Below are 16,538 nucleotides of genomic sequence, written 5' to 3' on the forward strand. Positions count from 1 at the left end.
CCTCACAGTTGATCTCATTTTCTTTACCAAATGCCTTGCAGACTGAATTTCTTAAAAGTTATTCATACCTCAGACAGAGGAGGCATCTCCTGCTTTCATCCACCCACCTCTAGCCACCACAGCCCAAATACCTATTAGACTATTCCCATTCTAATTAATTTTTGATACCTGGCATTTTCAGATGATTGACTAAATAACACTAATACAATACAAATATATTAGTCCCACAATGCCTTTCAAAAAATGAATAGACACACAAATTTTCAGTAGTTTTATTGAAAAATGCCTCTTTCATTTCAGAAATAAATAATATAAGGCAGTGAAATTCACAATTTGCAGTTAAAATATAAAAGCAGCAATTCTATATCCATAGTCTTGCAAACAATTTCCAACTGCTTTCAGTAACTAAGAAACATTGTATTCTGAAAAAAAAATCCATACTAAATATACAACATAAACATGCAATTCCATCTCTGCAGGATTGACTGCAATTTGGCATAAATGTAACTGTGTCTACAAACAAGGAGATTTCAGGCATTATTAAACTGTATCCAGTTGATACAATGATTTCAGCTACTTAATGTTTGTGGTGTTTAGAGGAGATGTATAAGAGCAGTATATGCTCTGCAGATTGTAACTTAGAAGAAAATTACAGTGATACTGGAAGGAGAGGGAAATTTTTGTTTCTTTTTAACTAGATATTGCAGACCTGTGATCTGACTGAACTGAATACATGCATTTGAAAAAGAAAAAAAATGTAGAGCTAAAGCAGAAAGTCCTTAGAAAATTTGCAACAGCTCTGTGGTTATTTTTGTTTTGTTTTGTTTTGTTTTCTGGTTTTTTTTAATGTATTTGTTTTTACATTATTTAAATGAAAAGGCAGCACTGGGATAACTGAATGCACACCTTAATCTGTATGCAACCACTATAAGCAACAGTATTTTACAAGCATTTCCAGAGCAACATGAAGTGTTTGGATACACACATTGCTATCCCCACATAAGCAGGATACAAAACAGGGGTGCGTCTGATATGAAAAGACCAGAAAGCCATATTGCAAAAGGCAATATTGCACTCTCCCTGTGTGTATCTGCAAATGCAAGCACAGCAAAAAACAAAAAAACCACCAACCAAAACAAACCAAACCAAGATACAGATCTTTTACGGTTTTGTTTTTGCACTTCTTGACAGTGATCTTTTCCAGCGCATGTGCTCAGGGTATTCTGGTGAATGCATTTCAACTCCATAGTCCTCATACTCGTCCTCTCTCCTTTCTGACTCCATAGGTACTATAAAGGGTTCACCTTCAGGCTGATAGGGTCCACTTTCAGGCACGTATGGTTCTGGTTGAAAATAGTTGTCCGATTGAACATAATAGTTATCGCATGTCTTTGAATCCACATATGCAATGAAAGTTAGTCTGTCTACATAATGTTAGTTCAACCTTATTTTCATATAATAAATATATAAATAATTAGTTCACTGGGGGTGTTTCTCAGTTTTGCTCACGAATGCTTTTTTGGCAGTAAAATAATAAAAGGTTTAAAATTCATCTTGAAAGGCTTTGTATTTATAATACACAAAACAGTGCAGAAAGAGTCATAAATTAGGCAAGGGACAAATCATGGTAAAACTATTTAAAAAAACCCAAACAAAACCAAAGCAAATCAAATAAAATTACTATTTTACAGCTACTTCAGTAAATCTAAGCATTGGGCTTTATTTTAAACTGCATAATTAATAGAAGACATGGAGCAGGTAAAATGAAGAGATGGGTTTGGTATATACTAATTTTCTCTGAGAATGGGAAAGTAAGTGTAGACATAACTATCACCAGTGGCAATATACAGTACATGTCACTTTCTCGTGCTGTTCCTCGTAACAAACCGAGTTACAGCTGGTGCTTCAGGAACACCAAAAACTACAGCAAAACAGAAGAAAAATAATTATAAAACTTTGGTATTTATAACTGCAGTTACAGGTCCAACAAGATTACACATAAAAAAAAGGTATATGCCCCAATTCAGACATGTTGGTAACAAGCAACAGACAGGTAGGTTTCATAAGTTGTCAAAGATGTTATTCTGGCATATAGCAAGCAGCAGCAGGCTTTTATGCAAAAGTATCACGTAGAGTTGTTAACAGATTTTAGTGGATACAGTCCCATACAAATCATTTACAAGCCACAATTAGTTTACTATTTACATAAGTTATTTCTCATTTTCCATGTTAAATCTTTCTCTCTTCTAATGGCATTACCTTTGCTGGTTAGTAGTTTTACAAGCCTCCTTCACCACTGAGGTTTTTGGTGGTCTAGGTATTTTTTAAAAAAGAAAGACTGTCTATTTTATTATTGAAATGCAATAGGCTTAATGAATTGATATCACTGTCCTTTATCTCATTCACGAGTTGTGTTAGTAAAAGTATCTCCCCGTTCTATGAGGTCAACATGGTTCAAGAACCATATCCGTGGTGAAATATCCATACGGACTCATTTTCTAATAAGCACGTGCGCAAACATCTCAGAAACAGGATTTTCATGTATTCAAACTGTAAGCAGCACTGGCGACTTAGAAAATGTGTTAGCCGAAACCTGAAACAGGTCAAAGATGATGTTAGTCTTTTAAAAAGTCCATCTGATGTGCAAAAACATACTTTCATCCAACTAAATACATAACAGTTAAGTCTTAGGCATATATTTATATATGTATACATAGCTGCTTACTAGAAAAAACACTGCTGAATCACAGGTACAATTTTCTTTATTTTTCATTTAAATAATAAATTTTTGTGAGATCTGCACAACCACCTGGCTCTTTAACCAGTATCACTGAGTCTGCAAGTGTGTACATATATATATATATTCTTTTCTTTTTGTTTTCATGGATACATGCACAATTACACTAACAGCAAACCATATCCAATAGTAGTATCACATACACTGATTTTGAGATCTGGCAAGGCATACATATTAATTTGTTAACAATACTGTGGTCCTGCAGGATCCCCATGTTAAAATATATTAGAATCTTTCCAGTCAAAAATTGGTGGTCACTATGACCCTTCCTGTTTTGGTTGCAGAAGCAGCCTACTGTTTTGAGCTACATCACAAAGCAGAAGGCTTAAATGACTCAGGGCTAATCAGACTCCATGGTGTTTAACTTGGTAGATATTGTAGGACAGTGGTGCTTTTTAGTTGTCTGCACTGTTATCATTAAATAGATTTCCTTTGTGGAAAATTTTTATTTCAGGAATCAATTTTGTATAAATAATTCTGACATGGCTCTAAAAGAGACACATGGAAACTGCCAACCACAGCATTCCTTTAATTTTTCAAGAGAAACATGGAGAATTCAACCTTGTTCTGAAGACGATTGGAAGGGGTGGTGATAGAGGGGGAAAAAAGAAGAGAAGAAATTGGTCACTTAAATCCTATGAGCAACATTACCAGCTAGTAACCATCTACATTAAAAAAAAAAAAAAAAAAAAAAAAAAAAAAACAAGACTACAATATTTAGTCACTACTTCCTATTTAAAATAAACCATGCATAACATCAAGTAATCCTACACCAAAGTCTTAATGGCTGCTCATATAACTGCACATCACAATGAGGCAAGCCTGCTCACGGCAACCATCTCCTCCCGACTCAGTAAATTCAGATTAGCAGGACTGTCTCATGTAAAGCAGCTCAATATGAACAGCCACATCTGTGACGCCTATTTAAGGCAAGGTTAAGGTTAAGTTGTTCCTAACCTACCTGGGAATCCTTGGCCATTGTAAGGGATGCTAGCACACTGGGATGAATCACAATATCCTGGTGGCCCTGGGGGACCCCGAATACCCGCATTTCCAGGACGGCCTGGTGGCCCTGGTGGTCCTCGTGATCCTGTGGAGCCTGGTGGACCAGTTCTAGATTCTCCTTGTGGACCTAATTTTAGAATTGAGAGGTTGGGAGGTTGTTTTCTTTAAGAGCCATCTTGATAAAACAGCTAACTATACTTCTGTCTAGACTACACAGCCTAGGCTGTCTTTGGTGAGAAAGAACTCGCACTTTGTTGCTGTATGGGGGTCAACAGAAAGAAAAACAAAAGAAATCTAGAAATGTGACTCATCATGAGTTGCTTCTCTGTGTGTGGCTTATTTAAGTATTTATTCTTAGAAACTAATTTAGTAAGGTTTGAGCCAAGTAAAGAAACATCAATGAATTCTCTGGTTAATTTCCCGTTTGTGTAAGACATGATGATCTCAAGGGAAACTACTAGATTAGACAAGCACACTGGATTTCAATTAAAATATAGGAGTACATCCATTATACTGCCCAGTAGCCCCAGGATAGATGAGGTAATGTTTGTTTTGGAACCAGTCTTATTATGGTTAGCAGAAAAGTACAGCTTCAAGTAACCGAGGCTACAATTTGCTGCAAGCATATTATGGTTCTGTAATGAAAAACCATTTTAGCCTAGTAAACTACAAGCAGAAACAAGTGATGCAGCTGATTTATGCCAAGGCATAAAGAGAATTTCATGATACAAAACCCAAAACTAATAGTCAAATCATCTGGCTCTATCATATGGTAACTCTGCATGTGGGAGTATTTTGTAGTCCAGCAAGTAAAAAAAAAACCAAAACAAGGTACTACAAAAGAATCATCTGATAAGACTTATGAAAAATATCTGTCAAATATTTGGACAATGTATTTTCATGAAACACATTTTCACATTAACAAGCATGCCAGATGACTAAATTAAAAGATAAATACCTATTAGCCACATCCAAAAGTCTTTCTAAATTGCTATTTTTATTGGGGTTTCCTACAAATTTATTAGAGTAAATGCTAATACATGCCAAAAACATGAAGTGGACAGAGTAAAGGGTGCTCATTCACCATATCTAGCCTCATTCTCTATGAAGAAATGTTTGCTTTTCTCCTACTTTTCTGTAATCTGATTAAACCAAAAATATTTACCAGGTGGTCCTGGCAAACCTCGTGGTCCTTGGGATCCACTCCCTCTTTCACCTTTCTCTCCAGGGATTCCTACAGAATAATAAAAAGGCAATGACAATCAAAGAAAGGAAACCACATCAACAAATATTTCTTCACACTCTCTCACTAACATTAATATTTACTTCCCATTATTTAATGCAACAAGAGTGGTTAAAATTTATGTTCTACAGATGTTCAAATGTGAATTTGGGAAAATAATTTGGATATAAATATAGTAACCTAAAAATAAAATAGGATGCAGAGGTTACAATATGAATAAATTTTCTCAAACAGAAAAGTTTTGAGATACTGAGAACACCACAGAACCCTATTATTTTAAACTAAAAATGAGCAGATATTTCAATCTTTAATACTTCTGCCATAAAGGAGGTGTTACACTTTCTTAGGAACAGTTACAATGAAAAAAGTTTAGGAAATTCTCCTGAATTCCTTGATTTATTCCTAGCCTTTTTTAACGAGTATATAAAGTATAAGCAAAAAACCACAGCACTGAGCCTATGCTATAGTAGAGTAGTTCAAATAAGCAAAGGACACAACATAGGACACTACAGACACCCCATGTGATTGCAGTGATCCAAGACAGCCATAAAGTAGGTTTACCCATATGGTCATATTCAGTTCAGTTGCTTCCCTCCCTCAGAATATTGTAAAGAGCTAAGGATGTTGATCTAATTCTTTAAACTCCTACATTTTATATGTGCTAATGACTCATTTTCTCTCTTAATCAGTGTTCTATTTTGCAAAGAGTTGTGTTACTCCAAACAGCCTTTCAAGATGCAGCTGTTTGGTGCCAGAAGAATTCTGAGAATATTTTCCTGGGATATTATGTGGAAGCCTCAGACAGCAGCCAAAATGTTACACCAATTTGTATTTCATGAAACCTGAGCAAGAGAGAGAAAGGAAAGCACTGATCTAGTTAACCTTGTCTTTCAGATCACCAGTGTCCCTCAGGCAATCCCAAAGGCCTAGCAGGGCTTCCTAGTCTGACATGGTAAAGGGAGCAGACTGCTCCTCTGGAAGCCCCTGCACTATGTCCACAGTACAGCTGCCTTGGAATTTATTCACCTCTTTCACCAGGTGGTCCTTGGACCCCAGGAGGTCCTGGGAATCCTGGTCTTCCTCCAGGTCCAGGCTCTCCTCTTGTCCCAGCAGCTCCTGGGGGGCCAGGTGGACCTGGTGGACCTGGCTGGTTACGGTTTGAATAATAATCATTCGGGATTTGATTCAGCATTTGATTGAACCGGCTCATTTGACCTTCAAAAGAAAATAAAAATGTGAAATGAGTGCAAATCTTTTATCAGAGTGGGAAGGAATAAAATATTATCTCTCTTAATTAAATCCTATTCTTGTTCCCATTCAATAAATTAGTACAGATGAATTAGAAAGACTTAAGATGAACATCTGATAAGAAGGCTGAACATAAATGGAGGAGGGAGGAAGTCAGGGAGGAAAGATAAGGGAGATTCTGGAAGCCAATGACATTTAAAAAATTTATCATCGAACTATTAAAATCATAAAAGAGGCTTTTTTTTTTTGCAATACTCTTACTCTCAGAGTTCTATTTAGAGGTTGCTTTTACTCTGAAGAACAGAAAGGACTTGCTCCACTTCTAAAACTGTAGTATCACATTTCTACATACTTTCAGAGCTCTGCAGCTACCACAGGCAATATAAATTATTCATGTGTGGAGCTAGCAGCACAGTCAATGAAGTCATTTTCTTAAGCCTGTAGGATGCACAGGCTTGTACCTATATACCTTCTGCATATGGGAAAATTTCATTTCCAAAAAAAGGATGTGTGAACAAAAGAAACACCATTTTGAAACTATGCAGGAAGGAATGGAGAGACACACCTGATTAGTATAATGTGTATAATCCTAGCATAACACTGAAGAGATCAGCTGAACATGAAAAAAATAAGGTGGCGATGCTCAAAGAGATATTAAAATATCTTGGGTATGATATCCTTATTTGTAAGCCTAATGTGTTCACGAATGTAACTTTCCTTCTTCTGTGATGACTAACTAATAGACATGTTTTTATAAGCAACCATCACAGACATTTTTAAGAGACATACTGTCCTCCTCCCTGTGCACAAGCACTCTTAATGATACAACAGATATATCTGTTTTCCTCAGTCAGCACTTACCCTTATAATAGATACAATATTAAAACAAATTTGCCTCTGTCTTTCTTGGCAGATCTACTGATAGCATAAGCACTGCTACAGGGTCAGAGAGAAAGCCTCTATAGAAAACAACTTCATGGGCTGCAGAGCTGCACTATGTGGCAGTAGAGGACTGAAATTCAATTCAAAGTCCATCTCCAAATAAATATTGTTTTTCCTTGCGTAGCACCACTGATTCTGTGCACAGTATTTACCCATCACTCATCTGTCTTTCCCCGCTGGCAAGGTATCTGCAGTGAGCATCCTTTTTCTCACTGATTCCCTTCTCTTGAAGATAAGACATGTTTAATGAGAAAATATATACTGATTTTATTGCAAAGATGAAGTCATTTTGGACCAAAATGACAGAGGGAACATCACTAGAATGTTAGACTTGAATATGTATTTCCAAAGGTCACAGATTAGTCCCAGCTCAGTTTATTCTGTTATTCTGTTATTCTGTGATTATCTAGCCTCTGGATCTGGCAAAAACTTGCTGCTACATTTTTTCCACCAAATCATTTGCATTGGATAGCTATCAGATTGGTTAAGCTCTCACCATGCTCTGTGGCCAGTGTCTGTCACTTCAAATTTCAACCATTGTTGTCTCTTTTTAACAAAGTAGTAAATTAGTATGGGAAACAAAGCAAGCAACACTGTTTACCATTTATCAGTTGTTCACAAACTTGTCTTGCAACTGCTCGCATCATGTTTTGAGAAGCAATATCACCCTAAATAATCAAATGCAAAACAAGTGTTTCATTAGCAAGTGTTTGTACTTTTAAAGACACAGTGTTTAACTTAAAAATAATTATAAAAACTGATTTTAAACAGACTTACTCTGTCACCTTTTTCTCCCTTCATTCCAGGTGCACCCTAAAATAAAATAAGTAAAAATTAAGCAACTGAAGGATTATGTTGTTTCACCCCAACTATAGGTTTGAAACGTGCAATTCTATAAAAAAAATTTTACTCCTTCAAGAAGAAAGATCTGGTTCTCCTTGAACTTTTCATTTCAGAGATGCTAAAACAGGTGTCAGAAAAGAGTGGAGAAACAATGATCTTTTGTCTGTCATAAAACACACTAACAGATGCAGAAGCAAAAGATCTGAAGGAAAAATTCAAACAAGGACCAAAAAATGGATGTATTCTGACACTTGGATCACACTGTCAATTTCAAAGTTGAATTTCTAGCATCACATTTCTCTAAATGGTCAATGGTGTTGTATGAGTTATATATGACTTTAATTTTAAGTCTTAAGACGAACTTATCCTTAAAGAAGGTAAGTTAGGAAGAATAACACGTGTCAAGGTAGGGTAGTCCTCATGAACCCATGTGAAAGAGATTCTGCATTAAGTGAAATAGAGTTATGCAGAGATGACACATAACATGGAGAGAGATGGCATTAAGTGCTTATTCTATTTATAATGACAGCTTCCCTCTTAATTCTCAACCATTTCTAGTCTTAGAAAGGTCTCATAGAAGTCTTATTTTCAGCTCCTTACAATTACTAACATTTGCCAACTTTTCTCTAACAGCACTTTCCATTTGCCTTTGAATAGTTTAGTGGTTGCGGGGTTTTCAGTTTTCAAGAGTACTATGCAAGAAGCAAACCAGAAGGACTGATTCTAATTTTTATATATGTATGTGCATATCTAAAACACCAGGAATAATGAGGGGGCTAGCATGAGTTTATATAGATTCTCATTTCTAGCCTAAATTACTATTTGAACGTAAAGCATATTTCAAAGGTGAAAGACCAGTTTGCTCATCTGCTGCTCTGCATGGCTCTCCACATAGTTATACACACATCCTGAGTGTTACTGCTTTTTACACTGTAGTATTTCTTTAAGGAATCTATTTATCACCATTAACAAAGCAAAGGCCAAGTGTGGGCTGCAGCTGTTTCTCATAACATTCCTACAGTACCCGCAATTAATTTCAACAACACGAGACACTAGATCATTCCACTGAGGTCACAGCAGACACCTCTCAAGTGTGGTGACACTGTTTGATAGACTTCTACTGAGGGTTTGGGCAGACAAATGCCCTTGGGGTATGTCAGGGTGCAAACTCGGTGTACTCTCTGAGCTTCTCTGCTGCAGTTGCACACACCTACCCCATGACATGCCACAGAAAATATGAGACAGTTCATCCATCACTGAGTTAAGCAGTTGTCATACGGTACATTTGCATCATGAATAACAGATCATTCTTGCAAAATTAATTGTACATATTCAAATGAAAGATTTAGAATGGTGACACCATAAATGTGCCATTGGAATAAATTATGCCACCAATGAGGCAGCTGCTAATAAGTACAAAATATACCCATTAAGCTGATGAATATTCTTTCCCTTCTGTCCTTTCATCTTTAATCTATATTTTTCTTACTCTGTGAAGTCCACAGGGAAATGTCTGGTTTTTAGTTTTAGCTTATTACAGCTACATGCTGAAACAGACTATGGACTTGTAAATGCCATAACATAAATAAATGGTAACAACCAAAACCATCAGGAAAATAAGGCATTTCTGTCTGTCATTCTCCAATAATTAACGTTGTGGTAAATGATGATGTACTGAAGCTCTAAAAGATACCTGATTCCCAAATAAACAGACATTAGGGTCTCATTCATAAACTATTACATGTACATGAAATATCCATTGAACTGAACCATAGATTTTTTACTTGCACTAGTCTATAACATGAAAATCTGGGGTGAAAAATGGTTAAAAACTATTCATGCTTCTCTTTCTGTTTGAAACTTGACAATTTTTCTATTTTCTGCAAGCATATTCCTTTGAAATTCTCTGCTCTGTATATATTTATAATACCTGCTTGTTTTATTCTCATTCATTCTAAGGCTTTCATAGTACAACCTTCCATGAGAATCAAACCATACAGTACATCTTTTATTTATTCACTAGGTAAATCCAAGCATTATAAATCAGATTTCTCATCTACTATCCTGAAAATATCCTGATAATTACTTAAATGGCATGTTCCAATTCACTTGCCAGAACATTTGCACAGAGGAGAGGAGAGGAGAGGAGAGGAGAGGAGAGGAGAGGAGAGGAGAGGAGAGGAGAAGAGAAGAGAAGAGAAGAGAAGAGAAGAGAAGAGAAGAGAAGAGAAGAGAAGAGAAGAGAAGAGAAGAGAAGAGAAGAGAAGAGAAGAGAAGAGAAGAGAAGAGAGAGAAGAGAAGAGAAGAGAAGAGAAGAGAAGAGAAGAGAAGAGAAGAGAAGAGAAGAGAAGAGAAGAGAAGAGAAGAGAAGAGAAGAGAAGAGAAGAGAAGAGAAGAGAAGAAAAAAAGTGTGCAAACTTAAAATCTTCAAATCATATATGCTGTTTCTGGAAATATTTTTGCTGACTGGTCTAGAAAAGATCTTCGGGCTGTCTTCAGCTACAAGTCATGTTGGTAAGACAGGGAGGTGCTCTGGTAACAAAAGCACTAACATTGTTCCAAAATATCGACAACAAAGGTTGCCCTGTGAGGAAAATGCTAACACCATTCCTTCATTATAAGCAACACACAGTCAATTTTAAAATTCATTTAAATAAAATGAGCCTCATTCTTCAATTTGTGACCTTGCAAACACACATTAATTCAGCCTTGTGGCTGGAAGTCTACAAGCTATTTGGAACTAACTTTAAAATTTGAAGATTAGAGGCTGACTGGCCATGCTAGCAATAAAGTGCATTTTCCACCTGGATATTTCAGAAACAAACTTTCAAAAAAATAATTACAACTGCAATTACTGAGTTGCTATTTGCATCTTCCTCCTACTTGGCTATATGCCTCTTAAATTTCAGTTTATTTTCTTTTAATAGACAAAAAAGTGCGCTTTAGCCAACAGCTTGACAGCGTTTTGAGAAACAGCAGCTGCTGCTGGCATTCTGTTTTGTTGATATCCTGCAATGAGGGAGTCACTTGGGGTCAGTGCAAGGAAAAGCTGGTTTATGCTGCATGTGGGATTTTTTTCTGAGCTGTGGGATGAAGGCTGGGGCTGCAGCATAGTTCTACTGCTGAAGGAGGACAAAACAAAGGAAGTTTTGCTATTTTTACTTTTAAAGATAATGTGCTCAATTGTTTTTCCCAAAAGAATGTTTGCTCCCCTCAAGAACCACCAGCTCATTGCTCCCAAAGCAGTGTCTTTTTGAGACTTCATCTAGGACATCTGCATAGATGGATGCAAGAGCAATGAACACATGGCAGCAGAGAATGCAAAATTCTCAAAACCTGCATATAACTCACAACAGACTTGGACTACCCTCAGAAGGTTTTCGCAGTTTATTTGGTTCTGGAGGCATCAGTTTAATAGCACCTTACTTACTAATCTAAATGCCTTGCATTTTTCCCTGGGAACCGTCTAAATCAACAAAGTCAGACCCTGCTGTCACAGAGTCTGTTTTATAAACGGGACAGCTCTACCTTAACACAACTTGGTCTAACTACCCCTTGTTACTGTTTTCAGTCTCACACCTATAAAACAACAAGTACTGGAACTTCTCCTCTCTAATAGTCCAAGATCTTCAATTTCCCGTTATATTTATTCATAGAAAACATACCCATTTCTTCTTGAACCAATATCCTCTTCTAGTTTAACAAGTCTTTCTTATTCTTGATGGTTGTTACCTTATGATATGTGTATGAACTGTTATGGAATTCTCACTCTCTGACCAGACAGATGACAGATATTTTAGTCTCCTCTAGGATAGCCTGCACTCAGTTCTCAATAAATTACCAACTCCTTTGTGCTCTTACTGTTCCCTTTTCAGTCATTTTGTTACTACACTGGAAAAACACCTAAGTTTCTCTTGGGGGTACTTGTAAGCAGATCAAAAAGCCAAATTTCCTATTTCCATGAAAATTCAGTTAACATTTCTAGGATATACTTGTTCTAGTATTAAGTACACAGTGAGGTAGAGAAATGTTTATGGTGTGCTCTGCCTCAGCTTAGCACATGAGTGGTACTGGATACATCAGGAAGGAGCTCTGGCTGACCACGTTCACTGGGAATAACTTCATAACACCAAGGCTGCTCATAATTTGCAGGTACTTTTATACCTTTTACCTGGAATACAATATCCCTTGGTTTGTAGTCTTTCTCCTGACTTTCATTTAATAGTACTAGCAATACAGATTGTTCAGGTAGAAGAAAAAATGGCAGGATCTGGTCAAAAATTATTTATTCCTTGTATTTACCAGAGGCAATGTGAAGCCTCATTATCTTTCTCTTCAGGCAGAACTATGATTCATGACAGTGCAAGTTGCATTTGGCTGTCAGGCCGCACCTTTGGCAACTATAATACTGCACACAAAGGAAGGCCTTGAAATTCTGTCCACCAGGAATCTGATAAAACATCTGTGCAAGGTACAAGCCAGAATTCCTGCTGGGATCTGTTCTAGAAACTTTAGAAATGGTAAATATGATGTGCAGTGTCCTATTACAAGAAAGTGCAATAACTGTGGGGAAAAAAATGTACTTCTAATTGAAAAGAACCTTTAATAATTAGAGTGTAGAGAATTTAGACAGGATGCTTGGACAGGAATTGACTGCCTTGCTTTGCAAAAGACTTGAAACTGGTCTTGTAGCCAGATTTCCTTCTAAACACATTATTTACCTGCAGATCTTTGCTTCTGAACTGGGTCAGCTATCCATTGTCCCAGATGAAGGAAAAATCAGATACACCTGACAACTTAAAGCTCCCTTGTGAACAAAGCACAGCACTTTGTGCTCCGACTGTGTCTATTCAGCATGTAACCAAGCAAGAATATCCCATTAACAATGCATATCTAAAGGCGGGAAAGCTTCAAGACTTTCCTAAGACACTCCATATGTTCTACTACAAGGAGAAATGGAATTTATAGTCCAGCAAACACAGATGTGTGTATGAGGAAATGACCCATCTTCCAGGCACTCCTGGGAGCTTCCACTTCATGGCCATCAAGTTTCCCAGCCTACTATATATCCTTTCAAATTTTCCAGCTTTTGTATATACAACTTCACTGAAGCAGGATGGAAAATTCTAGATGACTGCCGTACATTATTCACAAGTAATGAATGACTTCTCATTTCGCTTGCTGTCTCCACTCCTGACTCAAGCATAATTTCTCAGAGATCCTATAAATGAATCAAATTAAATTTCTCCTGAAACTGTTGGTGGGAGGCAGCACCTCCTCCTCTTTCTCCCTTTTCAGGAAGCACTTTAAAAGTTTGAATAGAACCCACAGAAACCACTCCTAAATAATTTTGAAATAACATTATAAAAAGCACGAAACATTTGCAAAACAGAACTGATTATGTAATATTATCAAAGATTGTCCACCTTCAGCAGTTTATCACTTTTTTACTACACACACATGTACCAATGTAAAGACTTTACAATCATTTTGGTGACCTAGTTTTTCACGCTTATGCAGTGTAGGAATGAATATGTGTCTTGGCACATAATAGCCTACAGTCTTTTTAGTGGAAACAAGAGACCACAATTTCCAGCCCCAACTATTAAACTCAGCAAAATGGCATACTGTAAAAATAAAATTATTTTTAAAGAAAGGCTTGTGGGTTTAGGTCAGCTCCACTGTATTAACCACCATCATAAATGCAAGACAACTATTTAAAGCAGCAGAATTCTCATGTTCATAAACAGACTATAATTTTAAATTTGATACTCTAAGTGTATCATTATCTTACTGGTGTCCCACGATCTCCTGGTTTCCCTGGTTTTCCACTTGGGCCAGCAACTCCTGGAACTCCGGGAGCACCCTGCAGCAGAAGACATGGAAAATGAATTGTAGAAATACACAACCTAAGCACTAATAAGAAATATGTTACTGTATTGAGTCCAAGTAAGACTGAAAATGGCTCCTATTGGGCTGTTTTCTGTTAGGTACATATCAGGCTTGAAATTTTTTTTGTGGAATAAACAGTTTGTTTCTTCATGGAAATGTCTTCTTTTAAGTAACACCATAGTTTAACAGGCATTTCAGCACCAAAAGATGCAGAGAGCGTGTATATGTTTTTGGTATCATTCTTAATGGCAAATTCCTAAAGCAGTAAAGAGCAGTTTGTCCTTCTAGGTTCACCTAGCAGATCTGTGATCCAAGTAAAAATCCACAACAAGAAGACCATAGAAGTCGTTCTAGTGATACTAGATATATACAAAAAATTAAAAGTATCAGATTATGTGATAAAAGCTCATCTGTATATTCACAAAGGAATATGAGAAAGACAATTGTGGGGGAGCCCAAATAATACCCTGCCTTAGAGAATGCTGTCTATATATGTAATGCAAATGTGTGCTCTGTGTGCATTTGCCTACCAGAAATGCATCTTCCAACTTGCTACAGTTTGGACCCGGTGACATGGAGCTGCAGCAACTTGCCTATCTCAGGCTGTCTGATTCAACAAATACTTTTCTCTAACAGCCAGCCTCTTTTCTAGCATGGTCCCACAAAACACAATGAAGCACCTCTTTAAGCAAAAACTAATCCTCAAATACTCTTGTCAAGAAAAACTTGTATTAACAGTGTTTGTTTTCACCAGTGTACAAGCAATAAGCCAATTGGTTTCAGAAGACCTAGCCATGCATTTAAATATCATGGCTAAAGAACCAGAAAAACTGGTTCTTCCCTTATTTACCCCAGCAGAAATCTGTTTCAAAACTACTGCTACAAATGTTTGTGAATAAATGCTTTGCCCAGCTGTCTGCTCACCTTCTACCAAGAGTTTTTCAAACCCATTTAGGAAATTAAGCAAAGGATCCATTTCATTTTTGACAGAAATGGAAAATGTCCATGTGGCTCTCTCTTGGCTCAGGTCTCTTAATTCAGAGTATATCAAAGACACAACTATATTTACCGCTGGTCCTGGTGGGCCTCTGGGACCTGTGGGACCATCTTTTCCTGTGAAACCCTATTCAAAAACAGAAGCAAGATTAGAGAAAAATGGCCTTTACGATTATATAATTGCAATACTACTGATTACTACTATCATTTCTTTTAAAACCTATCCACAATATAAGTTATAAAATAGCTATCACAACTCATGCTAGAGAAAGCTATGGAACAATGAGCTTCAGACACTTTTGATGATAAACTGAAAACCAAATCAATCTTAGTATTTTTAAGAAAATAAATCATCGTTTTATCCCAGAGGAGTAAAATATCTCTTTTCACTGTTCTCTCATTCACAGTTTAGTTGGAGAATCACAGGTTTCTACTTAACTGGAGAGCCACCTCCCTCTCAGATATTTCCCCTGAAAGAATGAATGCTGAGAAATCCCATTTCAGTAATCAAAGATAGCATTCACAAGTTAATGTTGATGGTCCATGACCCACCAATCCAACAGTATCTTCTTTGGCAACTGGCTATCACACAGTTGTCTGTTTTCATTTCAAACTATCAACTCCCACTGAAGGACAGCTGTAAATGCATATATCAGCTATTAATTTTGACTGTAAAGGCAAATCATTCCTTCAGTCATCTTAAAGGTGATATTCCACTGTGACAACAAAACAGATTTACTTAGTTGACCCCGGTTAGAAGAAAGGAATTGTAACAAACCACAATGAAATACCTGTGTACACACCCTTCATTAGAAGAGATTTCAGAATTCTCCATCCAAAGAAAAGTTCTTAGCTCCAGATAGCCAAAGGTTTAGGAGCAAACCTGACGTAAGTTTGGCACAGACAGATTCCTTACTAATATGACATCTCCCAGACATTGAGATAAGCAGTTTCAAAGGGATCCCCTGCAGCAGGGGGGAGGACAGCAGGGCTGAGTGCCCTGGCAGAGCCCTGCTCAGGGGACACACTGCTCTATGGGTGAAGGCAGCTGAGAACTTAGTCAGGGGAGGGAGCAGGGCAATCTTTCCAGAAGCTATCTGGCGAACGATTGCTGTCTGGGGAGGTTTTCACCCCTGAGGTGTTTCCAACCCTTCTGTTTCTGTCTCTCCAGAAGGGATACTGATAAAAGGACTCCTTTTGAAAAAACATTTGAAAATGGAAAGATATATAAAGAAGGGGAAAAAATCCAGCAAAACACAGAAATGACATTACTTGGTCTTTTCAGAACATAAACTGAGGAAACCTTACCCTTTCTCCTGGAGGTCCCACTGGTCCAGGTGGACCAGGTAAACCTGGCGTTCCCTGGAGGGAGAAAGAGTGAGAAATTGTCTCTGTGACAGAACATCACTGCTATGTCATTCCATATATCTCAAGTACATACGTTCTTCCCCCCCTTTCTGTCTAATCTCATTGTACATTAACATGTAGCATTGCTTCCTACAGGACATTATTACTCCCTAAAAGTGTATTACTCAGGGTTATAAGGACTAATGAAACAGGTAAAGAATACAA

The 16,538-nt window shown here is 37.2% G+C and overlaps 1 protein-coding gene across 5 annotated transcripts in view; it reads right to left on the minus strand.

Moving 5' to 3' along the window:
- Window positions 1-258: 258 nt before the first annotated feature.
- Window positions 259-16,538, minus strand: part of COL12A1 (collagen type XII alpha 1 chain) — a 101,371-nt gene continuing 85,091 nt past the window's right edge. For 3 of the 5 annotated variants that reach the window (XM_048297230.1, XM_048297227.1, XM_048297226.1), the window contains 9 exons: window positions 16,275-16,328; window positions 15,040-15,093; window positions 13,873-13,944; window positions 8,013-8,048; window positions 7,837-7,903; window positions 6,072-6,260; window positions 4,968-5,036; window positions 3,759-3,929; window positions 259-1,343 (listed from right to left, as the gene is read on the minus strand). In XM_048297230.1, the coding sequence (XP_048153187.1) occupies window positions 1,162-1,343; window positions 3,759-3,929; window positions 4,968-5,036; window positions 6,072-6,260; window positions 7,837-7,903; window positions 8,013-8,048; window positions 13,873-13,944; window positions 15,040-15,093; window positions 16,275-16,328 (894 nt within the window). In that variant the 3' untranslated portion in view covers window positions 259-1,161. Of the gene's footprint in view, window positions 1,344-2,236; window positions 2,594-3,358; window positions 3,365-3,758; window positions 3,930-4,967; window positions 5,037-6,071; window positions 6,261-7,836; window positions 7,904-8,012; window positions 8,049-13,872; window positions 13,945-15,039; window positions 15,094-16,274; window positions 16,329-16,538 lie in introns of those variants that run through there. The other 2 variants (XM_048297228.1, XM_048297229.1) reach the window with 2 other exon arrangements.

Source organism: Corvus hawaiiensis, chromosome 3 (genome assembly GCF_020740725.1).
Source record: "Corvus hawaiiensis isolate bCorHaw1 chromosome 3, bCorHaw1.pri.cur, whole genome shotgun sequence".
Lineage (NCBI taxonomy): Eukaryota > Metazoa > Chordata > Aves > Passeriformes > Corvidae > Corvus > Corvus hawaiiensis.